The sequence below is a fragment of the Babylonia areolata genome, chromosome 10, assembly GCF_041734735.1.
Source record: "Babylonia areolata isolate BAREFJ2019XMU chromosome 10, ASM4173473v1, whole genome shotgun sequence".
Taxonomy (NCBI): domain Eukaryota; kingdom Metazoa; phylum Mollusca; class Gastropoda; order Neogastropoda; family Buccinidae; genus Babylonia; species Babylonia areolata.
The window spans coordinates 45,354,006-45,376,810 of NC_134885.1; the positions used below are offsets into that span (position 1 = coordinate 45,354,006).

At 39.6% G+C, this 22,805-nt stretch overlaps 1 protein-coding gene across 2 annotated transcripts in view; it reads left to right on the forward strand.

Annotated features, from left to right (window-relative positions):
• The first annotated feature begins 210 nt into the window (after positions 1-210).
• The window catches only part of LOC143287040 (U1 small nuclear ribonucleoprotein C-like), a 40,777-nt gene continuing 18,182 nt past the window's right edge, over positions 211-22,805 (forward strand). For both annotated transcript variants that reach the window (XM_076595065.1, XM_076595066.1), the window contains exons 1-4: positions 211-290; positions 13,564-13,606; positions 19,240-19,348; positions 20,538-20,642. In XM_076595065.1, coding sequence (XP_076451180.1) covers positions 283-290; positions 13,564-13,606; positions 19,240-19,348; positions 20,538-20,642 — 265 coding nt within the window. In that variant the 5' untranslated portion in view covers positions 211-282. The remainder of the gene's footprint in view (positions 291-13,563; positions 13,607-19,239; positions 19,349-20,537; positions 20,643-22,805) is intronic.

A 22,805-nucleotide genomic window follows, 5' to 3' on the forward strand; every position in this document is an offset into this window, starting at 1 on the left:
TTTTCAAACACTTGACACTTGCATTGTTGAAAGAAAACATACAAGTTCACAGTGGCCTGAAATGCAGCATTTAATTAATCTAACTGCTTTTTATATTCATGTGTTTGATTCTGATTTCATTTAATTCATTTTAGTTTCCCTCAAGAGACAGACAAGAGAGTTAAATTTTGTTGAAATTTCGGTGAATAGATATGCACGCCGTGCGGGGGGGGGGAACCCAGACCGGAAGACGCGTTGAAACAACGTCAAGCAGGACCCGAAAAGAAACCAAAGACAGCGACCATGCCGAAGTGAGTACTTCTTTTTGTTCCTTTTGAAACTCAGACGTGTTGTGGAGTGAATATTTGCCTATTACCTTCATCATTGTTTCGATTTTTAAAGTAGATTGCACTCTCAGCCCCTATCACTCCTTACTATCGTACCTTCTGACTGGTTCTTTGGAAAACGTGCGTGTTTTTTTTACACGACTCGGAACACCACAGACCATCACCATGTCATGAATATTAAGATTATCAAAAAAAAAAAAAAAAAAAAAAGAAAGAAAAAAAAAAGGCTGTATTGTTTGATATTGTAGTTGAAAACGAGAAGAAAATGATAAAATATGTGAATCAGCGAATGTATACCACAGCATGCAAATGCACGTATGTGTGTATGTGTTTGTAAACACATGCATGCACCACTGATTAGTACAAATGAAGAAGTAGTTGTAGTAGCAGTATAACTGGCAGTCATCTTCCTAGAACTCTCGGCCTTTTTATGTCACCATCTAAATTCTTCATCTTCATTTCTTCCATTTTATTTTATTTATTTATTTTCATCTTTTGTTTGTTTGTTGTTGGGCGGTGTACGCAAGTACACTTCTGCAAGAAGCTTTGTTTTATTCATCATAGTATAAAAAAAAAATTCTTTTAAGATGATGTTGATGTCAAGGAGATTTTTGAATGTGTTAGTATTTTGTGCAAGTTTAACTTCGATTGGTAGTGCATTCCATGTTTGTTCAGGTTCAGGTTCAGGTTAGGGGCTGATGTTGATCATCGTAGCCTCACGGCTTTTTACGCCCCGTCTCATTTATGATTAGCACAAGGCCTCACAGCCTTCTTTGTGCTATGTTGTTATCAGTCTTGCCTCAGTCTAAGTAGACCCAGTTACAATTATCTTGGACCATCAGAGTCAAACCAGATGTCTTTTAAAATTTTGTGATTATCAATAAGGTTCTTGAAGTTGTTGGTATTGGAAGCATACTTGATGTTAGTGGTTAGTTTGTTCCAGTTGTTAGTTACCCTGTGACTGAAAGCAAATTTCCTTGTGTTATTCAACTTATTGTTATGTCTCTGTTTATAAATTTTATCAACACTGTTTCTTGTTTCCATATTAGTATCTGGCGGTGAATCAAAGAAGTGATCTTTTTTAATATCGTCTATACCATTACAGATCTTATAGGCTTGAATCAAGTCTCCTCTTGTGCAATTCGGTTAGCCAGTGAATTTTTTCTTGTGTTGGTGTTGCAGTGTTCAAAACTAATTTTCTTGACTGTGTTCCTTGTACTGTCATAGTCAGACATTCTAAAGATATGTCTTGCATTTACATCATTTATGTTATTTAGTATCTTATAAGTTTCAGTCAGATCTCCTCTTTTGTCTTACTCTTCTACCTTTCAGTGAATGTAGATTTAAGTATATAAGTCTTTGTTGGTAACTCATATTCTTGCATTCTTTTAATAATTCCGTTGCTCTTCTTTGGACCATTTCTACTGCTATAGATTGTCTCTTAAGGTATGGGTGCCACACAATATTATCATACTCCACATGCGATCTAACTAATGCTTTATATAAACTGAGAAATATATCTTTTTCTAAGTAATTGAAGGCTGTCTTAATTACACTAATCATTTGATTGGCTTTATTTATATTATCAATATGTGTATCAAAAGAAAGTTTATTGTCAAACATTATTCCTAGGTCTTTTTCACTATGGCATTTCTCAATATTCTGTGTCATGCTTTTTATTTTCATGTGGTAATAACCGTAATTGTTATTTGGATTTTTTTCCCTATGTGCATTACTTTACTGTTTACACTTTGAAACATTAAAATAAAGGTTCCATTTGTCAGACCTTTCTTGTAGTGTATATAAATCAGTTTGTAATGTGTGATTGTTATGTGCATCACCATAAATTTTAGTGTCATCTGCAAAAAATTTACACATACTTTGTATACAGTCGGGAAGGTTGTTTATATATTGTGAAAAGTACTGGTCCAAGAATACTGCCCTGTGGAATAATAATAGTAATAATAATAATAATAATAATAATACTGTACATTTATATAGCGCCCTTTCTCACTAAGAGCTCAGGGCGCTTTACATGAAAGAAAAATATTACAAGTAACATAAAACATTCATGGCCACTCTTTCTCAAAAAACCCTCCGCCCACTCACACTCTCCCTTTCCCACTCTACATTAGTACATACATCCAGAGTGAGCTGACATGGGTGGTGTTGGAGAAGAGGAAGCTGAGAGTACTTATAGATAGGTTTTAAAAAGATGAGTCTTTAGTGATGAGCGAAAAGCAGAAATAGAATCAGATGCACGGATATGATAAGGAAGGTTGTTCCAGATGTGAGGAGCAGCAAAGAAGAAAGAATGTTCACTGTAGGTTCTTGTAATTGACGCGAGGAAGTTTCAAAAGGTAACCGTCAGAGGAAGAGTGGAGATTTCTTGTGAGAGTGTAAACACTGATAAGGTCAGAAAGATAAGTAGGTCCTGAGGAGTGGAAAGCAGAATAGCAGACACGCAACTTTGTATTTAATTCTTGCTTCAATGGGGAACCAATCTAGAGTGTGCAGGTGAGGAGAAATGTGATCAGTACATGGGACTCTTGAGAGTCAGACGGGCAGCATTGTTTTGAAGTTTTTGAATTCGCTGATGAATATTATGTGTACAGCCTATGAGAAGAGAATTACAGTAGTCAATTTGTGACAGCACAAAAGCAGAAATAAGAGTTTTAGTAGTTTCAAGTCTGGAAAGGAGTATGCTGTGGTCTGTTGTGTCAAACGCAGCCAACAGATCGAGCAAAGTTAACACAGATAGTTTACCTTCATCAACAGACAGTAACAGGTCATTAACTACTTTCGACAAAGCAGTTTCAGTGCTATGGGCAGATCTATATGCTGACTGAAAAGAAGATAACAGGTTGTTTAATGCTAAATGGTCTGAAAGTTGGGAGAGAACCATTTCTTCAATAATTTTGGACACAAAAGCAAGGTTGAATACAGGGCGAAACTTTTGAGGTCATTGTGATCCAGAGAGGCTTTCTTTAGCAGTGGCTTAACAAGTGCAGTTTTGTATACGTCTGGGAAGACACCAGAAATTAAAGAATCATTTATAATTTTTTTTTTTTTTTTTTTTGCTGCCCCATCATCTGTACCGTTTCAGTGGCATTACTCCCACACCGCTCATTTAGATTCCCCCATACACGGCCACACCCGGGTTCGTCCGTCGTAGTTCCAGCGTCGGCAGTCCACAGGGAACCATCGATGTTAGGTCGCCAGGAGGCCACACACCAGAGGAGACTCTGCACTGCTGCTGAGTCACTTCGGTGGTGTTCAGTGGTGCCTGTTCTGTTTTAATGTACTTAGGACACCACCTACTAAGCCCCCTACTAACGACAATAATGGCTTAGTCACGGAGCCAGACTGAGTGAGCGTCCCCCCCAGAGTGGAGACCGCCACCACGTCCCTCAAACAACAGCCCTCTATGAATCTGCCGACACTGACGACTTTGACAGGACTCACCCCAAGCACGGAAGTGGAGGGGCATCGAAACTGAGGTCACCATGAGAGCAGGGCATGAAAGGCCACAGAGTTTGAGACTATTTTGTTTCTATTGATGACGATGAAGGAGGAGGAGGATGACGATGGTGATGACGATGTTGCTATGGAGATCCAGTTTGGTTTGGGACTGCGTGACAAGGCTGTACTCTACGCTTCCTGTCATAATGATATCCCGGCGTTAACCAGGCCCGAGAGATACAGACACTTGCAGTGTTGGTCAGGTAATTTGAGCAACACACCCAAAGACGCATCCTTGAAGTGGATGACACTCAACTGTGTGGTCCCAGTCTCCCCATTTAAGCCCACAGCACACTCAACTCTGGGTAGGAGCCGGCCACGGGCCGAAAAACCCACCTCCGCTGGGATTCGAACCCGCGTCCTTCCAGCCGTCAGTCCGCAATGCTAACCACTTCGCCACGGCGGCTGGTTATCATTTATAATTTTTGTAAGTGCAGGCAAAACAACATCCAAACACACTCATACCACTGATTACGTTTGCACAAGTTGACTTTTCTTCTCCTATCTTAACTAATCGTGTTCCACCTGTTAAGAAGTTTCTTGTCCAGTTCAGTAAGTTACCAGTAATACCATACAAGGCTAATTTTAATAAGTCTTTCATGTGGGACAGAATCGATTTCTTTTTTGAAGTCTAAATAAATTATGTCAAGAGGTTTACCGATATCTGTCATTTTAGTCAGATCTTCGATTACTTCTAATAGTTGCAGTATACATGATCTGTTCTGTCTAAAGCCATGCTGACATTCAACATAAAGGTTATTTATTTTCATACGCGAAATCATTGCATCTCTAATAAAAGATTCTAAAATCTTATACAGTACACATGTCAGGCTCACTGGTCTATAATTACCTGGTTCTTGTTTTGACCCTTTCTTGCAAATAGCTGTTACCTCAGCCATCTTCCAGTCGTTTGGTATGGAAGCACTTTCAAGTGATTATAGATGATGGTCATTGGAATAGCCGACTCTTTGCTCAACTCTTTTAGGAGCCTTGAAGGTATTTGGTCTGGTCATTGTGCTTTATATGGGTCGAAAGCTTCTAATTTATTTTCCACTGCCATAGGGGTGACAGATCACATACATTTATATTTCCCAATCTGGAACTTTCTCCAAGGTTAGGTTAAGTTGTAACTGTCTCTTTCGTAAAAACACTTGCAAAGAAATTATTTAGTTTCTGCTTTTTCCCTATCTGTTTCTGCAAAACTAGCATCTTCTTTTTTCAGCACTCCTATTCCCGTTCTTAGCTAAGTTCTTTCCTGTACATACTTCCAAAACATTCTTGGGCTATATTTGCAGCTTTTTGCGGTTTCTTTCGTAGTCCTTTTTTTTTATTTAAAAATTTTTTTTTTTATAGCTTTTTTAATGAGCTTACAGCACTTTCTGTTACATAAGTATGAGTAACCTGTTTTTGTTCTTAAGAATCATTTATGTAGTTTGTATTTCTTTTTGATGCTTCTCATTACCATTCTGTTCATCCATAAGGGTTTTAATTTCTTTTCTTGTCTACCTGTAATTTTAGGTATAAATTTATCCATAGATTTAAGTATTAGTATCTTTAAGTCATTCCTCCATGTTTGTCCAATCCATTTTGTTTATTGTTTCTCTTATTTTATTATAATTTCCCTTTTTTAGGTCAAATTTATACTTAATTTCTGCTTTTAACTTCACCATTGAAATATGGAACTGGAAAACCAGAATGTCATGGTCACTCTTTTCTAGAGGATCCAGGTGTTTGATTTCACTTACCAACCTGGTATCGTTCACCATTACTAAATCTACAATGCTAGGCCTTTGACCTGTTCTATTTCTTGTTGGTCTTGCCACTTTTTGAGTCGGGAAAGCATCTCTCAGACATTCTATAAAATTATTATCAGAAGGGCCTATGAACCATCCCACTGTATAGCTTGGTAATTAAAATCACCCATAATACAGACTTTGTCAAAATTTGTCAGTTTTTTTAGATTTTATCAGTTCAGATAACTTTTCAGTATTCTGTTCTGATGAATTTGGACTTTAGTATATATATCAAATTTATACTTTCTCATTGTTTGCACTTTTAAATTTACACCATATGCTTTCAAAAACAGACTTGTTTAGAATAGAATATTCCTGGGCTTTAAGTGATTTGTGAAAGTACAGGGCTACTCCTCTCTTTTCATTTTGTATTTGTGAAAATATTGTAATTAGGGATACTGCCATGTTCTTTTACATTGAAAAAGTATCTTTGGTTTTTTGGAATTGTTTCTGTTAGGCCAGTAATGTGTGGTCTTACCTCACTGACTCTTATTTTAAATTCTTCTAACTTATTGGATAGGCTGTCTAAATTACTATACATTTAAGATGCAATCACTAGAGAGAAGAAAATCTTTACCACTATTTACAGTCAGTGTGTTTTGTGATTGTAGTCACCCCTTGTTTTGGTCATTTGTCCCATTTCCCTTTCCCTTGTCAGTAACTGGTCGGTTGTCAGTCTTCAGTTTTTGTTTAAAAATTTTTTTTTTTTTACTATTTTGCCATTTCTAATTATCTGATCCTTTTCTTTCCTTTTTTTCAGTCAACAGTTCTTGGAATTTCTGTCTCTCTTTCACTCAGTTTCAGTGTCAAGTCATTATTTATGTATACTTTTTTCTTGGGGTCACTGATTTCTTGGTTTGTGTGAACTGCTTTTTTCATTATTTCTTTCTTATTTTCTGATGTCACGGTCACTTTAACAATCTGGATCTATTTCCTCCTATCTTACCCAGTCTGATAAGGTTTGTGAGCTCTTCCTTGTGTATTGCCACCTCGCATTTGTCCATGATCCTCATGATTTCCTTCATATTGTCTTCCTTCCTTTCTTCTGCAGTCGGCTTGCTACTTTCAGTCAAATTCACTGTCACTATGTTGTTCTTCCTTTTTTCTTTTTCCTCTCGTTCTTCTAGAGCTTCTGTCAGCTTTCTGTCTGCAATTTCTTCAATCTTTTGTTCCTGCTTCCCTCCCCCAATTTCTTGCGCACTCACTCAGACTCACACTCCTCCTCTCCCCCCTCCCCCCACACCTTTTCAGCTCAGTTCAATCAAACTGTTCATAGTAGAAATATATGTTTGATTCTATGAATATATATATATATATATATATATATATATATATATAATATATATAATATATATATATATATATATATATATATATATATATATATATATATATATATATATGCGTGTCACTGTGAATATTGCTCTGTGTGTGTGTGTGAGTGTGTGTGCACACATCAGTCAGTCAGTCTGTGTGTGTGTTTGTGTGTGTGTGTGTTTGTGTGTGTACATTAGTGTGTGTGTGAGTGTGTGTGTGAGTGTCGCTGTGTGTGTGTGTGTGTGTGTGCACATCAGTGTGTGTGTGTGTGTGTGTGTGTGTGTGCGCGCGCGTGCATGCGCACGCGCACACATCTAGTTTGATGTTCACCCTTCCTTATATACTGATCAGAAGTCACATGTCTTGTTTTAGTTTTCTGTGTTTTTCTTTGAAACAGTTAATAAGCAGTGTGTTCCACTTCAAAATTTCCTAACTGAGCAAGATCTATAATGACACTGAAAAGCAACTGACAACCTAGGCCCATATTTATTATCTCTCCTTTGTTCATCAGAAGGGAACCCAGGTCGAGACTGATGAAACCAACAATAACAGACACAGGTCGAGACTGATGAAACTAACCATGGCAGTAACAGACACAGGTCGAGACTGATGAAGCTAACCATGGCAGTAACAGACACAGGTCCAGACTGATGAAACTAACCATGGCAGTAACAGACACAGGTCGAGACTGATGAAACCAACAATAACAGACACAGGTCGAGACTGATGAAGCTAACCATGGCAGTAACAGACACAGGTTGTGACTGATGAAACTAACCATGGCAGTAACAGACACAGGTCGAGACTGATGAAACTAACCATGGCAGTAACAGACACAGGTCGAGACTGATGAAACCAACAATAACAGACACAGGTCGAGACTGATGAAACCAACAATAACAGACACAGGTCGAGACTGATGAAACCAACAATAACAGACACAGGTCGAGACTGATGAAACTAACCATGGCAGTAACAGACACAGGTCGAGACTGATGAAACTAACCATGGCAGTAACAGACACAGGTCGAGACTGATGAAACTAACCATGGCAGTAACAGACACAGGTCCAGACTGATGAAACTAACCATGGCAGTAACAGACACAGGTCGAGACTGATGAAACCAACAATAACAGACACAGGTCGAGACTGATGAAACTAACCATGGCAGTAACAGACACAGGTCGAGACTGATGAAGCTAACCATGGCAGTAACAGACACAGGTCGAGACTGATGAAACTAACCATGGCAGTAACAGACACAGGTTGTGACTGATGAAACTAACCATGGCAGTAACAGACACAGGTCGAGACTGATGAAACCAACAATAACAGACACAGGTCGAGACTGATGAAACCAACAATAACAGACACAGGTCGAGACTGATGAAGCTAACCATGGCAGTAACAGACACAGGTTGTGACTGATGAAACTAACCATGGCAGTAACAGACACAGGTTGTGACTGATGAAACTAACCATGGCAGTAACAGACACAGGTCGAGACTGATGAAACTAACCATGGCAGTAACAGACACAGGTCGAGACTGATGAAACCAACAATAACAGACACAGGTCGAGACTGATGAAACCAACAATAACAGACACAGGTCGAGACTGATGAAACCAACAATAACAGACACAGGTCGAGACTGATGAAACTAACCATGGCAGTAACAGACACAGGTCGAGACTGATGAAACTAACCATGGCAGTAACAGACACAGGTCGTGACTGATGAAGCTAAAAGACACATAAATAAAATCAGTTATTGTTGGATAACATCGTATCTTTTAGGCAAAGTCCTGAAGTGAAGCCATATGATAAGCCAACAGATTGTGAGTCTTCATCTGAACGTGGGTCAGAATTTACTTGAAAACCTCGTGTTAGCCTAAGCTTCAACAGGTGTAATGAAAACTAGCCTATTTGGAGAGAACACTTCAGAATTCACTTTATTTCGTAGCTGACAACATTGTGCTATCTTCACAGAAATGTCTCAAAAAAAACGTGCAAATGTTCACTGGTATTTGCAAACGTCACTGTGGTGCGCTGGACAGCTGTGATACATGCCTGCCTCCTTGTTCTGTGACTTCTTCAACCTGCTTGCTGCTGTAGTTTCAGCTATGGGAAATTGTTAAAAATTGATACCCAGTGAGTCCTGATTCAGTATTGTATCCTCAGCTTGTACAGCCTATAATGCAGCGAGTGAGTTGTGGCATTGCTCAGTATCTTTGTGGGATGATGCGTCATGCAGTTTTGGTTTCGTTAGTTGCGCCTGACCGGCAAAAGGGCATCCCATTCCACAATGCACCGCGTGTGACATCATCTTCACAAGCCCTATAAGCTACCAACAAAGACATGCATACTTAAATTCTGCATTCATTAAAGCTTAAAGATAGAGGGAGACAATAGAAACCTACAAAATGTTAAGTTGCTTTAATGATATTTATGTCAGTAATATTTTTAGAATGTCAGATTACAAGAGTACAACTACAAGCACTCAGTGATGAAAAATTGTAAGGAGCACTGTAATACCAGCCTAAGGAAAAAATCATCAGCTAACAGAATTGCATAAGGAATGCACTACTAATTGAAACTAAACTTGCATGGAATATTAATCAATTTAATGTGTTTAAAAATCTCCTTGATATGAACACCAAATTAAGAATTTTTTTTTTAGACTTTGACAAATGAAATACAGCAAATGATTGAGTCAGCAAAACAGTGTATGCATATATATTCCACAAACAGGTAATGAGATATTGAACTTGAAGGGGGCATAAAAAAAAAAAAAAGCTGTAAGGCCTAGGCAGACAACCTGCCAGTCCCTACACTACTATTACAACTGCTACTACTACTACTACTACTACTACTACTAGTAATTCCATCTTTTCCTGTCCATTACACATGCGTACAATGATACATACTAATTATTGACTCACTTGTGTAAACAAAGTGAGTCTATGTTATAACCCTATGTTTAGTTGTCTGTGTGTGTCTGTATGTCTGTGTGTCCGTGATAAACTTTAACATTGCCATTTTCTCTGGAAATACTTTGTCCATCAATACCAAATTTAGCTTAAAAATTGCAGGGAAAAAATATTCACAGTCATACCAATAATAGGGTGCAAGTCTCCCGAATTAAGCAGTGTTTCCCCAATCATTAATGATTTATTTCGTTGAGGCTGGGAAGTGGGGGGGTGGGGGGGGGGGGACTTCGCGGTTTTCTTCCCAAAGGTGGCCATAGCAATGCAGTGCATGGTGTCTTGTAGCGTTTCCCATCTTTTTGTGGCAGAGTCTCTGGGCTGCAATGCATCGAATTCCCTCTCAAAGGCCTCTGCAAACTGTTCAACAAAGTCTGGCTGAGACATCTTGCTGACGTCAGTGCGAGAGTTCCCTTGTTTCTTTGAGCATTGGAACTTCTTTGGTTGCAGTCTGATCTTGGAGCATACCAGAGAGTGGTCTGTGTCGCAGTCTGCGCTGTGGTAAGAGCGAGTGTGGAGAAGGTTTTTGATGGCAGCTCGTCTTACTAGGATCAGATCCAGTTGGTGCCAATGTTTTGAGCACGGGTGCCTCCAGGAGACTTTGTGTTGGGGCTTCATCCTGAAGAAGGAGTTGGCGATGGCAGGCACAAAACTCAAGTAGTCGCTTTCCATTCTCATTCATTTTCCCCACTCCAAAGGAACCGCGACAGGAGGGCCACGAATCAATGTCTGCACCCACTCTGGCATTGAAGTCGCCCAGGAGAACAAGTTGTTCTGTCCTGGGGATGTTCCTTAAGGTTGATGCGAGATTTTCGTAGAACTCATCCTTGGCATCTGGAGAGGCGGACAGAGTTGGAGCATATGCGCTGACGAGAGTGACATAGCCTTCAGAGGTGTTGAGTGGAGAGTCAGGAGTCGTTCTGAACCGCCGCTGCCTGGTTCAGTCATGTTCAGCAGGCTGTTTCTGACTGCAAAGCCTACTCTGTGCTCTCTTGGGGCATCATAGCTCTTACCGTGCCAGAAGAAGGTGTAGTCCCTCTCCTTTAGTGTTCCTGAGTCAGCCAGGCGTGTTTCCTGCAGAGTGGCAATGTCCACATTTAGTCTCTTTAGCTCGTTGTTTATGATGGCCGTCTTTCTGGTGTCACTGATGTCTTGCAGATCTTGGTAGAGCCCAGGCATCATTGTCCGGACATTCCAACAGGCCAGTTTCATTGTTGGTCTGTTTCTTGAAGTTTTCTTTTTGCCTGGTGCAGAAATTAACGACCTGTTTGTCCGATATTCTCCTAATCTTCATACACCCATAGAAGAAGGCAGGTCGTGGCGGGACAGCACCTAATTGGCTGGGGGCTGCCCATGTTGGGCGGGCGGTAGCTGTCCAGTGGGACGCGAAGGTCCCTCCCACCATCAAAAGCAACCCCTGGTATCGGCTCTACGCCAACTGAGCGCTAACTTATAACCGGTAACTGTTGCTTCACGTGTTGTTCCGATGCTAGTGCTAGTAGCGAAGCTGGAGTGTCCTCTCCAGGTTGTAGGTGCAAGGTGTTTGTGGATGGATGGACGGATATAAGCCTGGGCAATGTAATATGGAAGACAGGCTGTTGCCCATGCAGCTTGTCCTCCCTCTCCACCTCGCTGACAAATCCAAAGGAACAGCAAGGCTGTTACGTTTTGGTGCCAACACAGACGCAGGAGCTGCCGGAAAGTGACAAAGTTAGCCATCCAACTGCCATAGGGGCCCACACCAGATTTTCTGTCAGGGTTTACACCCTTAGCTAGGTGGCCGCAGGTAGCTCTCCAGAGCTGGCACCCTTTGATGGGTCATTTATTTCCACCAGGGTGTCTAGCCACCCTCCACACCATCCTCCTGAGAGGACTGGTGGGGGTGCTGGTTTAGTCGCCAGCAATTCGACTCTGTGACAGGTAGTACTGGGACCCAGGTTACCAGTAGCAGATATATTATATCTATCTGACCGGACCCACAACAGACACATATATGTATATGACATGTGTATACACTAATACAGTAATACACAGTAAATGATATAACTATAACTAGTATAAGTGCATGCACAGTAAAAGGTTTACAACTAAAACAAGTAGCAGGGTTTAACCCAGTGTTTCTTCCATCATTTTAGTGTTCATTTTAAATTTAGTTATTTACTTTTATTTCCTCACTTTTGCGGTGCTTTTTTGACTCACTTGTGTAAACAAAGTGAGTCTGTGTTTTAACCCAGTGTTCGGTTGTCTGTGTGTGTGTGTGTGTGTGTGTGTCCGTGGTAAACCTTAACATTGACATTTTCTCTGCAAATACTTTGTCGGAAAAATTAAGTTCTTTCCAGTCATCTTGTTTAAAACTGCATTTACTGTTATATTTATTTTTTTGTATTCTCTAAACTTGGCACTTTGATCTGATATTCTGACCCAACAACAAGAGCAGTCATTATTTTCATTTTTTTGTTCAAACAGGAACTTGTTTTGCTAAGCATGGAAGTTTTATTTATTTTGCAAACGTTTTGGTGCAGATGGTAAAAAAGGGAAATTACTCTGTAATTAATGTTAGGGGACTTAATTTGCTTTAAACTGATCTTTCTCATCTTAAACATTACATTTTGAAATTATACTCAATACATAAAAAGCTTGGATTTAAAAAAAAAATTTTTTTAAGTGTATCACAAGTGAGTCTTGAAGGCCTTGCCTCTCTTGTTCATTATTGCTTTAGCACTGTTCCTTGTCTGACTGTCAGTATTATTTTGTATTACTCTGTTGTTACAACAGATTATTACAGATTTATCTGTGTGAAATTGGGTTGCTTTCCTTAGGGAGAGTATGTCACCTCACTGAGAGTGCCACCTTTTTCCCCCCATTTTCTTCCTGCCTGCTATTTCATTTGTTTTCCTATCAAAGTGGATTTTTCTACAGAATTTTGCCGTTGACAAACCTTTTGTTGCCATGGGTTCATTTACTTGGGACCTTGATAAGTTGATTTATCGTTTCATCCAAATAATTAGTGTCCAAACCTCCACTTAAGGTCTGGAGGAGGGTGAGAAAATACTGGTGACTGTGGGATTCGAACCATTGTGCTAAGATTCTCTTGCTTCTTAGGCAGACATGTTACCATTAGTTCAATGCTCTAGATCAGAACCATGGTATGTCACTGTTATGCAAGCGTATCTGTATAGATCAAGCTGAAAAAGTCAAACCCTAGACAGGAGAGAAACAATTTTTAAAAAATCTATTTAATGCAATCACTGTATCAGTCCTTTTGCAAAATTTAGAAATATGATAAAGTCATTGTCACCTCATGAGTGTTTTTAGTTTCTTTGATTCGATTATTATCATCATATGATTGTTGTTTTTGTTGTTTATTTCTTCTCTTTCTCTCCTTTATTTTTTTTCTCTATTTTTTCATTAATGACTTGTAAAAAAAGAAAAGAAAAAAAGCATTTGTTGCTTATTCAGTTTACCATCATGAAATAAAATCTTGACTAGACTTATTCCGTTTTATGTGATTTTGGGTGCTCATTCATTTAAAAAAAAAAAATTCTATATATTTTTCTGCTTGTTTTATTCAAGATAATGTATTTCATTCCATAATCCATGTCTACCAATTTTTTGTTCAGGTACTACTGTGATTACTGTGACACTTACCTCACGCATGATTCGGTAAGTATATATATTGTTGTAAGTAATAGTAATGATACTACTACTGCTACTAATAAATGCAGATTATATTATAGCGCAGTACCACCATCTCAGATGGGGCTCACCACGCATTACAACAAAACATACATTTTTTTTCCTTTCTTTCTTTTAAAAAAAAAAAAAAATTTTTTAAATTAGCTCAGTCAAGGTGGACACATTTTCATCATGTGTATCAGTGCAGTTTTTTAACATTATAATAGAAATTATACCTGGCATCAGCACTGAGTTATGGAAACTTTGCTTAGTTAACGTAATGTGAAAAGAACACAATCCATACATTGTTTTCTGAAAAAAACAACAACAAAAACACATGGAGTATCTTATATGTGAACACATTTCCTCTGCTTTTCCATACGTGACTATATAAAGCACCCACCCATTACACAGTCATGTTAAACATTATTAGTGCAGACACATGAATACACATACATATATTATTTACATACTTACACATTCACATACATCTGTTCTTCAAGTATAAAAACATATCATTGAGCCTTCAGTATTGTTGTGCATTTTGATCTTTCATCATATTTTGTTATGGGTTGTTTTCAAGAAGTTTTATATATGGACACCATTTTCTCGTAAATACAACGCTTAACTTTTCCATTGTATGCATATAACTTTCTGCTTTATAACTATTTCTTAAATCATTCAGAAAATGCTCTATACATGGTTTAATTGTATTTATTCTGCATTTATAGACATAATATTTTGCAAAAAGAATGATATAGTTGAAAGTTTCATCTATTTTTGTAATTTCATCATTTCCAAAGAGAACTAATTCTATGTTTAACTTAACGTTTGAGCAAGCATCACATCTTAACATTATCTAATTCCTTCCAAAACAATTGAGAGAACTTGCAAAACCATAGATAATGTTGTACTGAATCTATTTCAGTTTTACAGAAATTGCACGTTACTGTTTTTAATGCCCCTTTTCTTCAGAATTTTGCTTGTAACTAAAATGTTGTGACAAATTCTAATTTGAAACCATTTCAATTTTATATCTTTTACTTTTTTTATTTGCTTTATGGTGGTTACCCAATTAACGATGATATCTAATTTTTGTTAAGGAAATTATATTGTAAATAAAGAGTGGTTCAAAAAGTATATCAATATATATTTGTGAACCTTTCATAGCAGGGGATATTAAGTGTAGTGCTTCCAGTTGTTCATTACCGGTTTTATCACTAAGATAAATATTGTGTGTGATTAAGTAACTTTTTATTGAATGTATCAATCCCATATACACTAATAATGATAATAACAATAATGCTATTTATATAGCGCTGGATCTTGTGCAGAGACAAATCAAAGCGCTTTCGCACCAGTCATTCACACGCATGCATAACTCTAAAACTGTAGAAACTAAAGACAAGGGAGGGCAGGCAAGGGAGGCTATTTTGGGAAGAGGTGGGTTTTAAGGCCAGACTTGAAAGAGCTGAGTGTGGAGGCTTGACGAAGCGAAAGATGAAGTTCATTCCAATCACAAGGTCCAGAGACGGAGAAAGAACGGCAGCCAACAGTCAAGTGTTAAAATCTGGGTATGCGTAAACAGAGTGGATCCGAAGTCGATCGTAGTGAGCGAGATGGAGTGTAGAGGTGAAGGCAGCCGCAGAGATAGGAAGGGGCAGTTTTGTGAATGCATCTATAACATAGAGTGCTGATCTTGTACTTTATTCGGTGTGAGACAGGGAGCCAGTGGAGATGTTGCAAAAGAGGAGTGATGTGCTCAGATCTTTTCTTTCTGAGGATGAGTCGGGCAGCAGAGTTTTGTATGCGCTGAAGGGACTGAATGGATGAAGCAGGCAAACCAGACAGTAGAGAGTTACAGTAGTCAAGTGAGAGAGAATGAGAGAAATGACAAGTCTAAATGTTGCGTCAGTGGGCAGATATTTCCGGACGGCACTGATGCACCGCAGTTGACAGTAGCAGGACTGACATGTCTGACTGATAAATTTTTGCATAGACAGTGTATTGTCAAGGACAACACCGAGGTTCCTTACTGACGTGGAAAGAGGGATGGATGTACTACCAAGTTTGATTGTGTCAATTGTGATGGAAGACAGTTTTTGTTTAGTTCCTATGATCATTGCTTCAGTTTTGTCCGCGTTTAATTGTAACTTATTTCGAGTCATCCAGTTTTGAATGTCCAGGAAGCAGTTGGATGTTTCTTGCAAGAGCGACAACAATTTTTCAGTGGTATCCCTCTTCTGGAGTTGAGTGTCATCAGCATAAGAATGATGACTGATATTATGGCAGTTGATAATTTCAACGAGAGGAGCAGTGTACAGTGTGAAGAGCACTGGACCTAAAACAGATCCCTGTGGGACTCCATGTTCGATTTTAACGGGTTCAGATTGGAAATGATCAACAATGACAGACTGGAATTGATCAGTGAGATAAGATTTGAACCAGTTTAGAACAGTGCCGTTGATACCAAATGTAAAATGAAGACGGGAAAGAAGGATTGAATGGTCTATCGTGTCAAAGGCGGCTGACAAGTCAAGAAGAGTGAGAAGGGAATTTTTTCCTGAGTCGGACGCTATCAGTAGATTGTTCAGAATGTGGAGGAGAGTGGTTTCGGTGCTGTGATCAGCGTGATAGGCAGACTGAAATGGGTGGATGAGATTGTTGAAACAAAGGTCGTTGTTGAGCTGCTTGAGGACAGCTTTTTCAAGGAGTTTGGACATGAATGGAAGATTAGAAACTGGTCGATAGTTTTTCAAAATGTTTGCGTCAAGGTTGGGTTTCTTCAGAAGAGGCCAGACGATTGCAGTTTTGAAAGTGGATGGAAATGTTCCAGTGAGAAGAGATGAGTTGACAATATTAGTGATTGTGGGGAGAAGATGTGAGACACACTGGGAAAAGACCGAGGCTGGTATAGGATCGAGCTCACAGGATTTTATTGTCATTTCTTTTAGGATTTCATGAACTTCTGCTTCAGTCAATGGATTAAATGAATGGAGAGGAGTGCCACTGAATTGAGGATCAGGATGAGCAGGTTGGAAAGACATTTGGTCTAAGATGGTACAAATATTTTGGACTTTGTCGAAAAAGAAAGAGGAGAAGACATTGGGGAGTTCAGATAAAGTGTAGGCAGAAGGAAGAGGAGTCTGTTTTGCAGTTCCAAGAAGATTTGACATGACATAGTAAAGAGATTTGGTGGATGTGGCTTCGCGAACTTGAGAAGAAAAGTTTGTTTTTGCTGATGAGATCATATGTTTGACTTTATTTGTTTTCGGAATATTTGATTGTGGACTTGCACTTTTGTTGATCGCCATCGTCTTTCCAGTTGGTGATGTTTGCGTTTTGCAAGTCAAATGTCTTGTGTGTACCATGGGGCGGAGGGTCTGTCAGGGAGCAAGCGGGTAGTGGGGGGTGCATGTTCATCCAGCAGTTGAGAGAGGACAGTGTTGTAATGTGTGGATACGTCGGCACGGGAAGAAATTTTGGAAAGGCATTCAGCAGCTTGAGAAGAAAAAGTGTTAATGTTGATGGATTTCAGGTTGCGACGAGTAACAGATTTTTTGGTTCTGGTAGGTTTTGAAATATTAAGCAAGAATATAACAGCAGAATGGTCGGAAGAAAGTTTGTCAGTTACAGTCACTGACGCAACCATGGCATCAGAGACATGTGCGATGAGCCAGTCCCAGCGTATGGCCAGATCTGTGTGTTGGTTCTGTAACGAACTGAGAGAGAGAATGATTGGACAGAGATAGACATAGGCGTTTGACATCAGTGGAAGTCTGATTGTCAAAATGAAAATTGAAATCTCCGAGGATAATAAGTTTGCCAGAATGAAGGTTGTAGTTATCAAGTAGTGTTCGGAACTCATCGTGAAACTGAAAAGACGTTAGGTTATTTTTATGTCTAGGAGGAGGGCGATAGAAACAACAGAAGATGATTGAGTGACCGGGAACACTGAGAGTGACTTGTAGCATTTCGAAGGTATCATGTGAAAATGTGTGGTTATGGGAGAAGGAGAGGGAAGATTCCAAGATATCTCTGTAGACGATGGCGATGCCACCTCCACGAGACAATCGAGGAAGTGACATAGTTTTGTATCCAGGGGGGGGGGTCAGTTGTTTAAGTTTGGGTTCGTGACCATATGACTTTAACCAGGTTTCGGTAAGAAATACGATATCAAAGTTTTTTTTCAAAAATAAAATCAGAAATATAGTCAGTCTTTTGATCAGGGCAGACAGATTGAGCATTGAACAGACAGGCATGAAAGAGATCAGAGGTAAGGAGAGAGGAATCTAATGGTGAAGCAGGTGAGTCAGGCAGACAGACAGTGGAAGAAGAAGATGGTGACTGAGCAGTGGAGGACAACGGGAAGGAAGAAAAAGGTCCGGGAGTTGAGACAGGTGTGGCAGGAGTAGGAAGCGGAGCAGAGGCTGTCACTGGCACGGGGGATACATTACAGTTCGGAATATTGTCATCGGAGGGGACAATGTCACGGGAAGTAAAAATGTCAGCAGGAACATGTGTGTTGAGGTTGGAAGCAGCACAAACAGCGCCGCATAAAGTGGATCTGTCAACACACACAGGTGACGCATCAGAGGTACTGTCAGTAGTGCTGTTGGGGGTCCGTACAGAAACGACAGTTTTGATAGGCTTTTGTTTTCTGTTTCCTGCTCAGCGAGTTCGTCTTCGTGGCAGGCAAGCGCCTATGCCTGTTCCTCGCAGGCGCACAACTAGGTCAGGGGTCAAAGGTGCAGGTTCGATCGCAAACAGTTCAGTGCACGAGTACAGAACAAAGGGAGGGACATTGCGCTCACCTTGACAAAAGCTGCCCACCTGTCCACAACCACTGAACGTTACGTTTTGCACGTGTACAGGTGTGTTGAAGAGAGAGATGAATGGCGGGCCGGCGCAGTTCCAAACTGACAGGAAAGCAGAAAAAGAAATCCAGAACACAGCAAGTCTGATGTAGATCGGGGCACACACATACATCCATTGTTGGAAGGGATCCATGACGAAACACTCTGTAGAACCTAACCACACAAGACCAAACAACCAACACAATAAACAAAAATATGGAGAGCTAGAATCACTCAGTCTGTTAGGTGTGCGACCTTCACCTCCCCCTGCCCTTTGGTCATCCTCTTCTGCCTTCACAACCGTTGGGAAAGGTTTCCTCCTCCGCCTGGTCCGTCGTTGGGTGACTTCACATGCGGCAGGTAGTACTGGGTTACATGGTACCAGTAGCAAGGGCTATGCCCCTGACCTGATATGTGTATATATATATATATATATATATAAGAGAGCATGCATATCAGTATGTTGTATTTGTATATTTGTATGTATGTGTAGGCATTTGTTGTGTGTGGGCATGCATGTGTGTCAGGGTGAGGATGCACATGAACAAGCACTTATATGCATGTGCATAGTACAGGCATATACATCAAACTTGCTACTGTATTTGCGTTTTTCTGGTATGTACTCTCCATGAAAAATCCCCGCTCCTCCCCCCCCCCTTTCCCCCCTCCCTCCCCCCTCCCCTGTATTCCTTTTGAACATAATACAGTTGATTTATAAAGATATATTTTGTTCTATTCTGTTGATGATCTGTATGTTCACTGCAGCCCTCAGTGAGAAAAACTCATTGCAATGGGCGTAAACACAAGGAAAATGTGCGGTTGTACTACCAAAAGTGGCTGGAAGAGCAAGTTCAGAAACTGGTAGATGATACAAGTAAGTGGAACAAATTTAATCATAATTATTTTGTGATGACAGGAGTGTGGGATTACTCATTTACAGAATGATTATGTTACTTTCAATTTGTGCCACTGCCAAACAGAACAATGTATATTTATGACTGTATTTGTGGTAGATTCCTTTTTTTGTCAGTTATTGTGCCTTGAAGTTGAATAATAATATTGACACTGACAAAGAAGGGGGGGAAATTGGAGTGAATCTAGTCTTCTCCGTTTACTTATTTGACTAAAATAATGATTTAATGTTTAGATGTCATTTTAACGTGTGAAAAATAAAACAGTGATGGATGTCTGCAAGTGGTGGGAAGGTTAAAGGAACTGAATGGGGAAAAAATCAGGTAACTAACTGAGTTGTTGATTTCTGAATCTGGGCAGAGTGGCTGAAAGGTGTGATAGCACAACATAACTAACTGATGAGTTGTTGATTTCTGAATCTGGGCAGAGTGGCAGAAAGATGTGATAGCACAACATAACTAACTGATGAGTTGTTGATTTCTGAATCTGGGCAGAGTGGCAGAAAGATGTGATAGCACAACATAACTAACTGATGAGTTGTTGATTTCTGAATCAGGGCAGAGTGGCAGAAAGGTGTGATAGCACAACATAACTAACTGATGAGTTGTTGATTTCTGAATCAGGGCAGAGTGGCAGAAAGGTGTGATAGCACAACATAACTAACTGATGAGTTGTTGATTTCTGAATCAGGGCAGAGTGGCAGAAAGGTGTGATAGCACAACATAACTAACTGATGAGTTGTTGATTTCTGAATCTGGGCAGAGTGGCAGAAAGGTGTGATAGCACAACATAACTAACTGATGAGTTGTTGATTTCTGAATCTGGGCAGAGTGGCTGAAAGGTGTGATAGCACAACATAACTAACTGATGAGTTGTTGATTTCTGAATCTGGGCAGAGTGGCTGAAAGATGTGATAGCACAACATAACTAACTGATGAGTTGTTGATTTCTGAATCTGGGCAAAGTGGCAGAAAGGTGTGATCGCACAACAGACAGCAGAACTCTTACAGTTGATAGGTAAACATAGCGGATAGGAATTAATAAATCTGTAAGCAAGTTATGTGAGTAAGACTGAGTGGTTGTGTTAGCGCATCAAAAAATGTATTTAACAGTTTGCATGAAATCTGTAAGTTGTAATTTTCCCTTTTCAGCGGCTGCATACAAAGCTGGCAAAATCACTGCCAATCCCTTCCAGGGAGGCAACCCACCTGCTCCTGGTGGTGCAATGGTACCTCCCCCTGCTAATATGGGCACACGTAAGTTATGCTGTTTGGTCTACCGTTTCAGTAGAGATTATGGTATCTTTATAGCTTGATGTGTGTGTGTGTATGTGTTTGGTATGTTTGATAGTCGTGTTCGACTATGACCATCAGAACAGCAGAGAAGTTAACTGTTATCCTTACTATCAGGGCTAGAATTTGATTGCAGTGGAGATTTTCTTGCCCAAGTTACATCCCTGTCCTCTCGGCCAAGAGGGTTTTAGGACAGTCGATGTTGGGGATGGTTCCCACATGCTTTTGTATCTACTCATTGATGTGTTTCTGCATCCACTATGAAATAGAGGAGAGAGAAAAAGTCCATGAAGATGAATTGTCAGTAATAAAGGGCAGGGTGAGGTAATATCTAGAAAACAAAAGGTAATTTTATTAAATTTTTCAGACAGTAATTAGTGACATCGCCAAAGACAAATATCCAAAAATTGAAATTAAACAAAACCACCTTTTTTTGGGTGCTGATATTATTTTTGACAGTGTGTGAGTAAGTGTTTTCAACTTGTTGGGGATTAACTGAGCTGTATAATGACAGTTTCTGGGTGATAGCTATTGAAAAATAAATATTTTGTTGAATAATGACACAGTAACTTTTTTGCGTTGTTGCTCTGATTGCAGCAACTAGGTTTCTACTTGGTCAGCTTGTGCGAACTGAAGTAGATCTACATTGTAACACCACAAACTTATATATGTAAAAAAAAATCATTAATTATACGATTGCATAACATTGTATGTCATGGGATCTGTTGTTACAAGAGACCCTAAGGGAATAGTACATTATTTCCAGATACACAGTGATGGGATCTGTTGGTACAAGAGACCCTAAGAAAATAGTACATTATTTCCAGATACACACTGATGGGGCATGTTGTTACAAGAGACCCCAAGGGAATAATACATTATTTCCAGATACACAGTGATGGGATCTGTTGGTACAAGAGACCCTAAGAAAATAGTACATTATTTCCAGATACACACTGATGGGGCATGTTGTTACAAGAGACCCTAAGGGAATAGTACATTATTTCCAGATACACAGTGATGGGATCTGTTGGTACAAGAGACCCTAAGGGAATAGTACATTATTTCCAGATACACAGTGATGGGATCTGTTGGTACAAGAGACCCTAAGGGAATAGTACATTATTTCCAGATACACAGTGATGGGGCATGTTGTTACAAGAGACCCTAAGGGAATAGTACATTATTTCCAGATACACAGTGATGGGATATGTTGTTACAAGAGACCCCAAGGGAATAATACATTATTTCCAGATACACAGTGATGGGATCTGTTGTTACAAGAGACCCCAAGGGAATAGTACATTATTTCCAGATACACAGTGATGGGGCATGTTGTTACAAGAGACCCTAAGGGAATAGTACATTATTTCCAGATACACAGTGATGGGATATGTTGTCACATGAGACCCCAAGGGAATAATACATTATTTCCAGATACACAGTGATGGGATCTGTTGGTACAAGAGACCCTAAGAAAATAGTACATTATTTCCAGATACACACTGATGGGGCATGTTGTTACAAGAGACCCTAAGGGAATAGTACATTATTTCCAGATACACAGTGATGGGATCTGTTGGTACAAGAGACCCTAAGGGAATAGTACATTATTTCCAGATACACAGTGATGGGATCTGTTGGTACAAGAGACCCTAAGGGAATAGTACATTATTTCCAGATACACAGTGATGGGATCTGTTGGTACAAGAGACCCTAAGAAAATAGTACATTATTTCCAGATACACAGTGATGGGATCTGTTGTTACAAGAGACCCTAAGGGAATAGTACATTATTTCCAGATACACAGTGATGGGATCTGTTGGTACAAGAGACCCTAAGGGAATAGTACATTATTTCCAGATACACAGTGATGGGGCATGTTGTTACAAGAGACCCTAAGGGAATAGTACATTATTTCCAGATACACAGTGATGGGATCTGTTGTCACAAAAGACCCTAAGGGAATAGTACATTATTTCCAGATACACAGTGATGGGATCTGTTGTCACAAAAGACCCTAAGGGAATAGTACATTATTTCCAGATACACAGTGATGGGATCTGTTGGTACAAGAGACCCCAAGGGAATAGTACATTATTTTTCAGATACACAGTGATGGGATC